Source organism: Dama dama, chromosome 18 (genome assembly GCF_033118175.1).
Source record: "Dama dama isolate Ldn47 chromosome 18, ASM3311817v1, whole genome shotgun sequence".
Taxonomy (NCBI): Eukaryota; Metazoa; Chordata; class Mammalia; order Artiodactyla; family Cervidae; genus Dama; species Dama dama.
Window position 1 is genome coordinate 46671751 of NC_083698.1, and position 13981 is coordinate 46685731.

A 13981-nucleotide genomic window follows, 5' to 3' on the forward strand; every position below is an offset into this window, starting at 1 on the left:
GCAATATGTACTATCGCCTTCTAGTGTGTTACATGTCTCCAAATTCCTACAAAGTTCTTACAAGAAATATGTAAGTTCTTTTTGATTCATATTCTTTTGTGTTTATGATTGCTGGAAACTGAGTGGCTTATATTCAGGAAGGTATCAAAACATATCTCTTTCATTTTCTTATGGCCACATTAGAATTTCCAAGCTGATGATTACATAAGATCCTTGTGTGGCTTGGCATCTGAATACTTTGGGTTTTAGTATATGTTTAGTATTGCAAAATTGTTAGCTTTTTTTTTGTGCAAATGCTATCCAGTCTCTGCAATGTTTTAAGAAGTTGAAATATTCGTGCACAAATAATACCTTTAATGGGTATGTTTTCATGTTTTAAAGTGCTTGGGCGCTGTGGCGATAAGCACAGGGTGATTCACTAATGGAATGCACTATGGATTTTATCAGCTTCTGTCCAGAAAAAGACAGTTAAGGTACATTTTCTCTTACTCATGAGGCTTGCATTCCAGGCACCGAAGTGCAAATCATTTCCTTCCTGAAGATCTTCAAGTAAGAGGTTTGTTTCATTCCTCATTCTGAGGATTGTTTCTTTTAGGTCTTCAAATTCATCCACTGTTTTCAGCTGCTCACTTAGTTGCATGATTTGTTTCCTATAGGGGAAAATGAGAGTAAATGTAGCAAAGCTTGTATTACATTGGACAGATTGGTGGAAAACACACACACACAAAGAAATTGCCCTCATTAGTAAGTATCCTCATACTTCAGATGGATTTCAACTGCAGTAGTCTGACTTCTGAATCTATGCTTATGGACGTCCTGAGTGCTCTGTCCTTCCCCTACTGACATTTTGATTTGTAATTTACCCAGCAAACATTTATTATTTAACTAAACCAGGCCTGGAGAAAACAGAGAGAAAACAGCTTTACCTACAGGAGGTCCTCAGTGAGGTAGTGACAAATGAACTACAAAGACATGGAAAGATGGAGAAGGAAACACATCCTTTCTCTGACGTCATCAGGAAAGGCTTCAGAGAGGGGGTGGTGTTTGGGTGGTTGTTACAGAGGAACAGAGTTCATCAGGTGGACCAGGAAGGGGCAGGCATCCCTTACCATTTCAGACCTGGCACTGGGACTCCTGTTCCTTTCGCTTTCTTCTCTCTGGCTCTGCTCTGGGCTCTTGCAGCGTCTTTGTTTGGACCATCCACTATGGACTGGCTCCTTTCTGCTTTCTCAGTTCCATTTTATCTGCTAGGTCTGACAACCACAAACTAGTGATCCCTGGGACAAGCTCATTCTCAGACATATTTCTTTGGCCTATACAGTGCTTTTAAAAAGTGCTATTGAATTAGCTGCCTGTATTTTAAAGTGGGGACATTTCCATAGAAATCTGGATATCTGACATCACTCAAACAGTGGGGAGCTCTGGGAACCCAGAGTCTTTACTAGGGTATATAAGTGCTTGTTCTCACTTGCCAGCTTGACCTGCACGTGTTACCACTGGGCCCTAGAGCTGTGTTTACGACGTCAGTGGCCCTTCCTCTGTACTAACCAGGTGAGCTGCATCACCCTCCCTGTGGAACTTTTAAGCAATTACTATATACTTCCGGAATTTTTGGCTGGTGACAAAATTGACAAAATGAATAGCCTTATATTTACACTTGTGTTTTCTATGACATGAAACTTTGTAGCTTCAACTATTCTTTAATCCATGAGCTTTTCTGGGGAGGAGGAATATTTTTTATAGAACCATAATCTTCTTGGTTTCTTTGTAGACTGTGCGCTCCTAGACGGGTAGAAACTATACCCAACTCATCCTCATTTGCCCAGATCAGGTCAGCAAACTTTTTCTGTAAAGGGTGAGAAAGTAAATATTTCAGGCCCTGGGGGCCATAGCATCCTTGTCATAACTGCTCAGCTCTGTCACTGCAGAGGTACAGTAGCCATAAAGGATGTAAATGATGGGTATGGCTGTGTTCCAATAAAACTTTATCTACAAAAAAATGTGATGGGTTGGATGCTGCTTGTGAACTATGTCTTGCTGACTCCTGGCCCACAGCAATCAACATCATCTCTAAAACAATTTGATGAATGAAAAAATTATATTGCATTTTGAAAGAACTATTGTACTCATTATTCAACTTCACAGTAATGTATGGGCATGTAAACAACTGAGGAATTTGGGAACATTAAGCAAATTTCCCTGAGTAAATGGTTGAAAAAAAATTGTATATTAGAAACCTTCCTATTTCCAATTTTGTGTCCTTCAGCTCTGCTGAGTTTGGGCTTCCCAATTAACCTTGTGGTTGCCTTTTTGTTATAATCAATGACATCTTGAAAAATCACATGCAATCCTAACTAGGTAGGAAAGAGACAGACAGATATGATCCCTAGCCTGGTTACTAACTGAACAATGATCATTCTCCTAATGTTAACAAAGGTACATTTCTAAGCTGAAGGCTGTTAAAGCTCTCAGGAGTTAAGGTAAATCACGAACTTGGAGACCTATTACTTTTGCACAAACCTTACCAAACAGAGTCATGATAATCCTTGACTTTGGAGAATTCCTCAGATGAGAAAACAGGATGTCTCCAAATCCTTTCTATTTCAGACATGTTTTCTCTGAGGCCTTTGAAGTCGGCCTCACAGACAGGCAGGGTCTCTCTTTTATCTTCCATGTTAGCAGCCAGCCTAATTAACCCTTGCACCGCTGTGGAGAGGGAAGAAATAGTGTGGTCCCATTGATCAAAGCACAAGTGACATGGAAGACAAGAGGGGAATTCCCGGGCATGACCCCGGGCACAGCGATCACATCGAGGGCCGCTAATGCCCTCCTGGCATCAACACGCGCCTGTGTCCTGGTCACAGACAGGCTTCTGGGAACCTTCCCTGTTGCAGTCACATGCTGAAAAAGATAGGAGAAGGAGCAGAGAATGTCAGTCACCTGGCCTTTGGCTCATTACCAGCTCAAGAATAAAGTCCCCTCCTCTTTCCTGAGAAACTTCCTAAATCCCATTTCTAAGGTGAACATTTAAAGCAGGATAATTTCAGAGATCTTTGCAATGGCCATTAAAACACAGCATCCCTCTTTTCACTCCAGATAAGTCAGCTCCTGGGGGTTTTGTTCAGGTTTTTGCTTTTGTTTTGGCTTGCAGAATTAGCTCTCTGACCAGGGAGTGAAACTCTGCCCCCTGCAGTGCAAGTGTGGAGTCCTAACCACTGGACTGCCAGGGAGGTCCCAGGTCTCGGTTCTTACATGGGCATTATTAGATGTCATTTTTACTGCAAGTGTGTGAGTTGTTCACATCTGGGTTCTTCACCTATGTGAGTGGAGAGTATGGATCTAATGACATACTTGTGCACGGCTGCTACTGTTCCTTCAGGGTGGTTCAGGCATGCCACAGACTCTCTAAGAAGGCCTATGGTCATACTTTTTCTTAATGAAACCCAGCCTGGATGTGCTGTCTTCCTTTCATAAGAAAGACTGTTCTGTTCTCAAAAAAGTGTGTGTGTGGAATCTCCCTTTGGTATTTACCCAAAGGAATTCAAAACATGTCCACATAAAAACCTACAAATGGGTGTTTAGAGCAACGTTATGCATAATTGCCAACTTAGATGGAACCAAGATGTCTAGGTGAATGGATAAAGAAACTGTGATACATCCAGACAATTAAATATTATTCAGCATTATAAAGAAATGAGTGCTAAGCCATAAAAAAGACAGGGAGGAACCTTAGGTGCTTACTACTAAATGAAAGAAATCAATTTGAAAAAGTTACATATTGTAATATGATTCCAGCTATAGGATATTCTGAAAAGGCAAAACTATAGAGTCAGTAAACAGATCAGTTGTTGCCAGGGGTTAAGGGGTGTGTAAGGATGGATAGAAGGCAAAGCACAGAGGATTTTTAGGGCAGTGGAAATACCCTGTGTGATACTATGCTGATAGATACATGTCATTAGACATCTGTCTAAATCCAATACCAAGTCAACCCTAATATAAACTATTAGCTTTGATGATTACAAGGTATCAATATAGGTTCATCAATTGTAATGAATATACCACTCTTGTGGGGAGGTTGATAATGATGGAGGGCATGCATATGTAGGGTCTGGAAGGACATATGGGAAATCTCTGCCTTCCTCTCAATTTTCCTATGAACCTAAAATTGCTCTAAAAAAAAGTCTTTTTCAAAAAATGGAGAACATTAAATTTACCATCTTAATTAAAAGAAAAACAAAAAAACACCTCGGATGTTAGGTGGAGGTCCAATGGTTAGGACAGCCTGGTGGTCCAGTGGTTAGGACTGCATGCTTTCATTGCCAAGGGCTTGGGTTCAGTCACCGGTCTAGGAGTAGATCCATAGCCATGCAGTGTAGCCAAAAAATAAACAAAAACTCTCCCCAAACCTGATACTCTATGCACTTCAGATGAGTAGGTTGTTGATTACAGCTAAGGATGGAGGATGAAGAGAGCTACTGAAGTTATTTGAAGCAATTATTATTATTATTGAAGCAATTTCCAAAAGATCAGGGAATCACTAGCCTATGCCACAGGCTTAACTGCAAGGAACAAGTGATTTAAAAATCCACTTGGCAGCCTGAGTGGGAATAATGCCAATTACAAATAAAAACTGATTAGCACACTAGGCTCCTCCAATAGACATCATCTGTCTGGCCCATTCGTTTTGGTCCAGAGGCCTCTGCAGGAACCCTGGGGGGACTCTGCATTTCACCACCTGGAGGCCAAGGCTCCCCCTTATTATCTGTTCTTCTCCAGGAGCACTAGTGGGGTCTGTAGCCTGAGCTGACCATTTGCAGTTTCCTCTATGAAATCATTTTTATAAAATAAGATTATTAAAATATTAGAGGGACACAGGAATATAGGCTCTCTAAGAAAGATTTTCTAAGAGCCAACATTCCTTCCTGGTTTTTAAAGTAACAATTCCACTTGGAAAACTGCATCTTTGAATGTGGCAAAAAACCAAAGGCTTTCTTTTTTTTAAAAAAAAAAAACCACAAAAGCACATTTATAAAGGAATGGACAGGAAGAAAGAGTTTCCGTATGTGGCTACATAGAATAGAAATGACCACAATGATAAACCATCACATCTGATATTTCTTTAGTTTGACTTCTTTTGGAAGTGGATTTCAAAGAGAGATTAAAAAATCCCTCCTCCTAGAACCAACCCAGACTCTACATTTGCACTGTCCAATATGGTAGCTACTAACCACATGCGCTATTTAAATATAAATGGACTAAATGAAATAAACAATTGTTTTTCTCACTTGCACTAGCCACAGTGCAAGTGCTCAATACAACTAGTGGTCCCTGCACTGGATAGTTTGGAGTAAAATGGTTCCATGTTTGCAGAAAGTAGTATGAAACAGCCTTGCCCTGGGAATTCTCTGGCAGTCCAGAGGTTAAGGCTCCACTTTTCCACTGTGGGGACATGGGTTCAATCCCTTGTCTGGGAACTGAGATCCCACATACTGTGAGGCACAGCCAAAAAATAAATAAAAAGACAATCTCATTTTTTAAAGATGCCAGGAGCACTGGCTGTGTATTAAGAATAAATAGATATAAATAGCCCTGCTCTAAATCCTATAACTAGTGCTAAATGGAATGAAAGGCACTAGGAACACTAACTCCTCAAGTTTGGAGGCCTTGCCTTCTTTGTTCACTACCCTGAGTACCCAGTAGACACTCTGTGAATACTTTTAAATAAATAAATAAATGAACCTGTGATAGACCCCAAGTTATGAAAGCCATGTTAAGGAAACATCTGCTCTACTAGCTTCTTATGATCCATTTCCCAGCCTCTACCTTGATCCAAATTAGCTGTTTTTGTCAGCATGCTTCCAGATAGCAGAAAATTGGCTACAAGTTATGATCTCAAAAATCTGTTCCATATTAACAACTTTGAGGAATTTTAATATAACCTAACATTCAATATAGTGCAAAGTTTTAATAGAAAAAATTTTAAAGGGCTAAAAATACTTTTTTTTTTTTTTAAAACTGAGATTAAAGTTTGTGAGTTTTCAAATATAAAGCATGATACCATAAAATTCCTAGACAAGAACTTAGGCAAAACATTCTCTGACATAAATCATACTAATGTTTTCTTAGGTCAGTCTCCCAAGGCAATGGAAATAAAAATGAAAATAAACAAATGGGACCTAATCAAACTTATAAGCTTTTGCACAGCAAAGGAAGCCATAAACAAAATGAAAAGACAATCTGTGGGCTGGGAGAGAATATTTGCAAATGACATGATCAACAAGGGCTTAATTTCCAAAATATACAGGCAGTTCATACAACTCAATAACAAAACAAAACAAAAAACCCCCAAACAACCCAATTGAAAAAAGGGCAGAAGACCTAAACAAACATTTTTCTAAAGAAGACATACAGATGGCCAACAGGCACATGAAAAGATGCTCAACACTGCTAATTATTAGAGAAATGCAAATCAAAACTACAATGAGGTATCACCTTATATTGGTCAGATGACCATCATGAAAATGTCTAGGGCTTCCCTGGTGGCTCAGTGGTAAAGAATCTGCCGGCCACTGCAGGAGACATGGATTCGATCCAGGAAGATCCCACATACCACAGAGCACTATTGAGCTGTACTCTAGAGCCCAGGAACTGGAACTACTGAGCCAGCGCTGCAACTACTGAAGCCCCCGCACCCTACAGACTGTGCTTCACAACGAGAGAAGCTGGAGCACCGCAACTGGAAAGTGCTCCCACTCTGCACAACTAGAGGAAGCTGCGCAGCCAGGAAGGCTCAGCACAGCCAAAAACAATACATAAAATCACATATGAAAAATCTATAAACAACAAATGCTGGAGAAGTGTGGAGAAGAGGGAACCCTCCTAAACTGCTGGTGGGAATGTAAATTGGTCCAGCCACTATGGAGAACCATACGGTGGTTACTAAAAAAACTAAAAACTGAGTTGTCATATGGTCCAGCAATTCCACTCCTGGGCGTATGGCTAGACAAAACTATTATTCAAAAAAGATACATACACCTCTATGATCATAGCAGCACTATTCACAATGCCAAGACATGGTAACAATCTAAATGTACCTAAGCTGATGGATAAAAGAGACATGGCACATACATATAATGGAACACTACACAGTCATAAAAAGAATGAAATAATGCCATTTGCAGCAACGTGGAGGGACCTAGAGATCATCATACTAAGTGAAGTAAGTTAGAAAGAGGGAGACAAATACCATACTTTACTTGTTACTTACATACCACATGTTACTTACATGTGGAATCTAAAACATGACACAAATGAATTTATTTTACAAAACAGAAATAGACTCACAGAGAACAGACTGTGGTTGCCAAGGGAGGGGGATGGATTAGGAGTTTGGGACTGGCAAACGCAAACTATTATATATAGGATGGATAAACAACAAGATCCTACCATATAGCACATGTGTGTGTGTGCTAAGTCACTTCAGTTGTGTCCAACTGTGTGTGACCCTATGGACTATGGCCGCCCAGGCTCCTCTGTCCATGGGATTCTCCAGGCAAGAATACTGGAGTGGATTGCCATGCCCTCCTCCAGGGGGTTTTCCTGACCCAGGGATCGAACCGGAGTCTCTTGATGTCTCCTGCATTGATAGGTACGTTCTCTACCACTAGCGCCACCTGGGAAGCCCACACTATATAGCCCAGGGAGCTATATTTAATATCTTATGAAAAACCATAATGGAAAAGAAAAAAGAGAAATCTAATTGGTTTATACAGCTTTCATTTTATTAATATGTTACAGAAATTTTTTTTTAAAGTTTGTGAATTTTCCACCAAATAAAGGAATTTAAAATTCAGTTGGTTCACAGCAAGCCTGTGGTAGGACCAGGTTGACTGTACTCACATTTTTAGAACCAATACTTATGAATGCATCGCCCTAGGGGATCCTCATAATGATTTTCCTCACACTCAGAGCAGCGTTTCCCATCATAGCCTGATCTACACGGACACTGGCCTGTAAGCTGTGAGAATGGTCATGGGTAAGAAATTGACAAGCTTTATGATCTTAAAAAAAAAAAAAATCAGATTAATACAAAACAACTTTTCCCTCCAGTGATTTAGGACATACAGCTGTGCAGAGGCAGGAGGAGGATTCCCATGGCCAGCAGCCACCCCCGACAACACCAAGGATCAAGAGTTAATGTGTTTTGGCTGAGGGCTCTTGAATATACCGCCTGCTTCCAGCTGTTCACGGACAAGTGTCCTCAAACTGAGAAACAGCCACAGATGTAAATGAAAACAAAACACAAAATAGGAAATGGGCCACATTCCTCTCCTCTACGGTTCTGGGGGTTCTCCCCTGAGAGATAGACCAAAGACCTGGTTTTAACATCCATCAATAAGTTTGGCAAATGTTTCCATTATGGAATGTAAATTGGAGTCTTTCCCAATTGGGCTAGTGTTTTTCCTCCACAAACTATTTTTTTTTTTTTGTAAATGAAGCTTAATCATTTAGTGACAATTATTTAACTGTATTTTGGAGAGAGGGCTGAACTTCTCCGCATCCTCCCAACTGGATTCTTGACCAGATTTTCTGAACACTGAGGAGATTAGAAAATTAATGGGAAAAAACAGAAAGCAAATCACTATTGCTGTGGTCCTCCATTATACTTGACCAAATCTGCTTACCCAACGATGGCTCCAGAAGTAGCTGAATTCTTAAAGTGACTGGACCTACTAAAGCTTCTACCCATCTCCGGAGTAACCACTGGCTTTTGGGACTACAGGAGTCTATAGTCCCAAAGGTTGTCACGTTGCCACACTGTCTTTGACTATTGGGCAGTGCTTTCCGTATGTTGATGCAGAATCTGCTCCTTTAACTTGTTCCCATTGTTCTAAGCCCAGTCTTAAGGAAATTGCACAAAACATATAGCTTTCCTCTTCCTTTGTACAGTCCATCTCCCAACTAGAGTTGGCCATTCTCAACTTGTATATGCTTCGTTATTTTAAATCAATCACCCCTAAGACTTCATCACAAAATAGCATGGTTTTTCTCCACTATCCACAAACACTAGTTTGTCAATTCAGTGCTTAAAATGTGGTACTCAGAAATGACAACAATGTTCCTGGGAGTGTTCTGACCAGTACAGAGGACAAATGGGGAAAGAGAGGCTGCCCTGGAGCTGGGCATGGCATTCCCACCCCTGCCCGAAAGGGTATCCCCTCTTTGGCAGCCAAGCCGCACCACTGGTTCACTTGCAGCACACAATGAAAATCTCCCAGATGTTTTTCACACTAACTTGTGCCAAGTTATTACTCCCTCTCTGTATTTATGCAATGGATTTAAGAAACCCAATTGCAAAACTTTATTTTTATTCCACTGACAAGTCATCTTCTTGTTTCCAGTCAATAAGACAGTTGTAAAATATCTTGTCTCTTGTTCTGTCTTGAACATATTAACTTATAATTTTGTAGTATCTGCAAATTTGACACATTTGTTTCTCCATCAAAACTATTGATGAAAATATTGCATAGCATATTTGCTTCTCTAGGAATGCACTAGGGACCACCTACTGGCAGACAGAGAGACATTTATCAGTAGTTGTTTAAACAGCTGGAAATCTCAATGACCGTGTGGCTCTTCTATACTCCAATGAAAGTGTTTCCTGATTGTAAAGAGCAAACTTCTTCAAGGAATTCCCTGTGGACCAGATTACCCCAAATACCCTTGTCATAAGCAGGTCTTTGGTTAAACCAACACCATCTGATTTTCAGCTTTGTAGGCTTCCCTTGGCCTCCATGACTGAACTACGATCAAGTGCTCCTACAAATATGCTTCCCAAAAAGTCTAAGAAGCATACCAGACAGTGATGTCATGAGCATGAGGACTTCCTCATGAATTAACAAGCCAAGCAGTGTGTGGAAATCTGCTAATTTGTTCAGTTTGTTCTGTGGTTGGTGGCTGCAGGTGTGATGAGAGGGGAGGAGCATATAAAATAGTCACCGTCCTCTAGTGCCCAGATCTTGGTTTCTAACATCACTCTCCATAGAAGGAACCAGTGCTCCTTAAAGAAACGGCTGATTCTAGGGCAGAGGCAGGAAATATACAAAAGGAGCTTAGAGCATTTTGCAGTGCAAAAAGTAGGGAGGTACTTAAAAAACAAAACAAAACACCAACAATATTGAGGTATGTCAAAGGCCTAAAGAAACGAACTGAAAAAGTTTCCCATGACCAAAGCTGGAACAACTTGAACAACGAAATTAAGTAGTGTTGATTTATAACTCGAAGTATAGTACAAATATCCTTGAGTTCACGGATATAAAAAATGATTAAATAAATGAAGAAGTGGGAAACAAAAGATAAAACTCCAGTGCAGAAGAATAGAATAATTTATGGAGATACTCTGCCCTCAAGGAGACAGAGCATAACTCCCTAATCCTTAAGTGTGGTACTGTGCTCAGTGATTTCTTCCCAAGGAGTACGGTATGGAAAAGATCCAAAGGATCACTTTACAGTAGAGAAACCTGACACACACCGCTTCAGCCAGGTGGTCAAGATTCAGGTCAGCAGTGATAAGTCACGTAAGTAGTGTATAGCTTTGATGTGATGTGATGAGAACAGCACTTTACCTCCAGGGGTCATCTTTTCCTCGGAATCCATAATTCAAGTCTTACCATGAGAGAAACATCGGATAAATGTGAACTGAAGGACATTTTACAAAACTGTCATGGTATCAAAAATAAGGAAAGTCTAAGAGACCGTCACAACCAAGAGCAACCTAAGGAGATATGATGACTAAATGTCATGTGGTGTTCTGAAGTCTTGGAACAGAAAAAGGGCATCAGATAAAAAACTAATCAAGTATGAATAAATTATGAACATTAGTTAATGATAATGTATCAACACTAATTCATTAATTATGAGAAATACACCATACTAATATATAAGAAATTTAATAACAGAGAAAACTTGGTGTGGAGTACATCTTCTCTATCTTCATGACTTTTCTGTAAACCTAAGTCTATCCTAACATAAAAAGTTATTAAGGAAAAAAAGGCCATGGTGTACATTTTTGTGGATATGGGTTGGAGGAAGGAAGGTCTGAGATAAAGAAAAAGAGAAGGGAAAGCCCATTCTATATATAAGAACTACTTCAAAACTTTACTTCTACAAAATTTGACCTTTAATAAGTTGAACAGTGGAGTTGAAATTGCAGGTGAGATATACTTATTAATTGGGAAGATTCCAGCTTCTGAAATGAGCATTTTGATTCTAATTAAGCCCTAATCCCTATACTGTGGATTCGACTCTAAAACTTCTCATCATTGTTTCACCCTTCTTTTCACATCTCTGTTAATGTGAAAAGTGTTTCAAAGAATATTTACAAAGCAAAAAACCTTATCATGAGGTTGTTTTTTCCATAAATAATGTTAATATTCTTTAAAAATTTTTCATTCTCATTGTTTCATTGACTGAAAACCATATGTGCAGTTAAGTGTAGAGTTAATTGTACACGAAACAATAAAGATTTGCTTCTAGACTGCATTCTCTAGAAACAATTGCTCCTGGTCTGGTAGCTTGAAGATAAATAAAATAAGAGGACATCTTATTTAACCATACGTAAAGCAACTGGTGAACCATGGGAATGACAGCTTGATTTTTAAAGATGGAATTATGGATTCTGAAGGCACTCAATTTTCATTCTGGTTAGTAATCAATTCTGATTAATGATGAATTTCTTGGGGCTTCCCTATGCTTCTATGTACAAAACAGTGAAAGAGAAAGATTGTGATTTGCTGTGTGTGAATCTTGACTTGCCCAGTCCCACTGAGGACTGGAGAAAGCAGAACGGGGCAGAGCTTAACTTTCAGACCCTTACCCTCTCTTCTTTGGTGCTCTTCATTCCTTGATAAATGCAGACTCTATGCCCATAAAAGGCCAATCCTATCTAAAAACACTGGTTAACAGCAATACATAAAGAAAACATTCTCTACATGTTTAGAAAGCATGTCTCCCCACTCCGTCTCATTGTGACACCATAGGAAGTTGAAAGTTTCTTGCCTGGTCACAGCGGCTACTGAGCGAGGTCCGGGGGTCACAATCGCATGGCTGGCATCCTCTGCCAGGGACCAGATTCCAGTATCCATCAGCACAATGGTCACAGGTCCGGCCGGTGATGCTGGGCAGACATGGGCACGTGCCAGTGTCAGGGTCACAGAGGCAAGCTTCCCCACTGGGGGGACACTCAGTGGGACTCACGCCAGAGGGATGACAGGAGCACCCTAGAAGCACAGAGCCATCACTGGGGGTGAATCCATGATAACACTGGCAGTCAACAACCCATACAAACAGCTTTTTAGAGTGAAGGCATCGTTTCTTTAAGGCCCAAGGAAGAAGCATTTTACAAGATCAGAATTTATCAAAGAATCTAAGTAGGTTGAATTCTTTCAACTGTTTTTGATCTCCCCCACTATAATTTCCTATGGTTCAGCCGACTATGTTCCAAGAGCTCACAATTAGGATGAATGAAAGTTTCACTGTTTCCTCACATCAGTCACCAAAGTTCCACTTAAGCCAATGATCTGAAAACAAATGGCTTACTAAATTGACTTGGGTGAACTGAAATAATTAAAATATTTCCTAAAAATGAATAGCATATTCCTTGTCTTTCTTTATCATGGAATTAAGCCCTTGTCCTCTTCTGTATCAGTGATTCTCCTCTTTATACATTAAAGTCTGGTTGATGAGCTGGTTACAATGCAGATTCCTGGGCCCCATCCCCCCAGAGATCCAATTCTGTAGGTCTGAGGCACAGTCCAGGAATCTGCATGATGATACTCCACCTCCATCCCTGGGTGATTCTGGCAGAGTGTGCAGGGGTACACACTCTGAGAAAGAAGACTTCAAATCCTCCAGGGCATGTGCTGAAGTGTGCAGTCCCAAAAGGCACACTTCTACCACCAGTGAGTTACTGCCGCAAGGCCACGCTGAGCCGCATGTGCATGCACCCATCTCTGCTGCCGCATTCAGGACATCGGCCCGTATCCGAGGGTGCTGGCACTACGGACCTAACTGAAGGGGGTATACGAGTTGCTACCACAGGTCAAGCTGCCTCGTTTCCTGCCAAGAGCTTTGCAGACTTACTTGTGCAGGTCTGATCGACGGCTGAGCCAAAGTAACCTGGTTTGCAGAGCTGGCAGCTGGGGCCCTGAGTGTTGTACAGACATTTCAGGCACTCCCCTGTGACTGGGCTGCAGGACCCTGCGTCAGTCACATCAATGTTGTTGTTACAGGCACATGGCCGGCAGGGTGCTCCGGAAATTCCTGGATTTCCATAGAAACCAGCAGAGCATTCTCCACACTGCACACCTGGAAGAAGGGGAGAAGAAAAGAGAATGAGATAAAAAGTGTGTGTGCGCGTGCGCATGTGTGTAGAGAGTGATGTGGATAACTGGACTCCTCTGGGGGTTATGAAAGGTCACACATTTGGGATGAATAAGAGGAAGTGTTCTACATTAAAACCATTTTCATTTACTATCTATTCAGAGAATAAAAAGGTTATTTGGATATAGAAAGTTCTTGGTGAAGAACAGACTTTAGTCTTCCTTAAAAAACCACAGAGTTGTGAGTTCAGGATTCCTGGGTCCTCAAATAACCAAAACCACTCAAATATGCCTCTGGATCCAAAACTAATCTCAGCCCATGTCCTCCATGTGGCACTCCAACCCTTACCCAATCTTAGAGGTGAAACAGCCCCAGCCTGAGATAACATGCCTGGGGGTGCAGAGGGGTGAATAGTTTTCCTTACATGTGAACCTCTGACGGTTTTTTTAAAATAACCTTTATAAGACACTTCGAGGGTATTTCCATGAAAGATAGTGGAAAAACCATCCCATCTCTCCTACACTCTACTCTTTCAATTACAAAGGCAACTGCCAATGTTTAGGTGCCTAAACCCTGGGTCCACCTTCCATTTTTTGGTTTA

At 40.7% G+C, this 13981-nt stretch overlaps 1 protein-coding gene and 1 long non-coding RNA gene across 3 annotated transcripts in view; one reads left to right on the forward strand and one right to left on the reverse strand.

Moving 5' to 3' along the window:
- The window catches only part of LAMB4 (laminin subunit beta 4), a 103330-nt gene that overhangs the window by 27778 nt on the left and 61571 nt on the right, over positions 1-13981 (reverse strand). The window contains 5 exon segments of the mRNA XM_061165260.1: positions 490-650; positions 2526-2901; positions 7921-8017; positions 12058-12278; positions 13141-13365. Of these exon segments, the coding sequence (XP_061021243.1) occupies positions 490-650; positions 2526-2901; positions 7921-8017; positions 12058-12278; positions 13141-13365 (1080 nt within the window).
- The window catches only part of LOC133072230 (uncharacterized), a 42505-nt gene that overhangs the window by 27656 nt on the left and 868 nt on the right, over positions 1-13981 (forward strand). The window contains exon 5 of one of the 2 annotated variants that reach the window (XR_009696673.1): positions 13290-13403. This is a non-coding gene — a long non-coding RNA (uncharacterized LOC133072230). Of the gene's footprint in view, positions 1-8109; positions 9406-13289; positions 13404-13981 lie in introns of those variants that run through there. The other variant, XR_009696674.1, reaches the window with a different exon arrangement.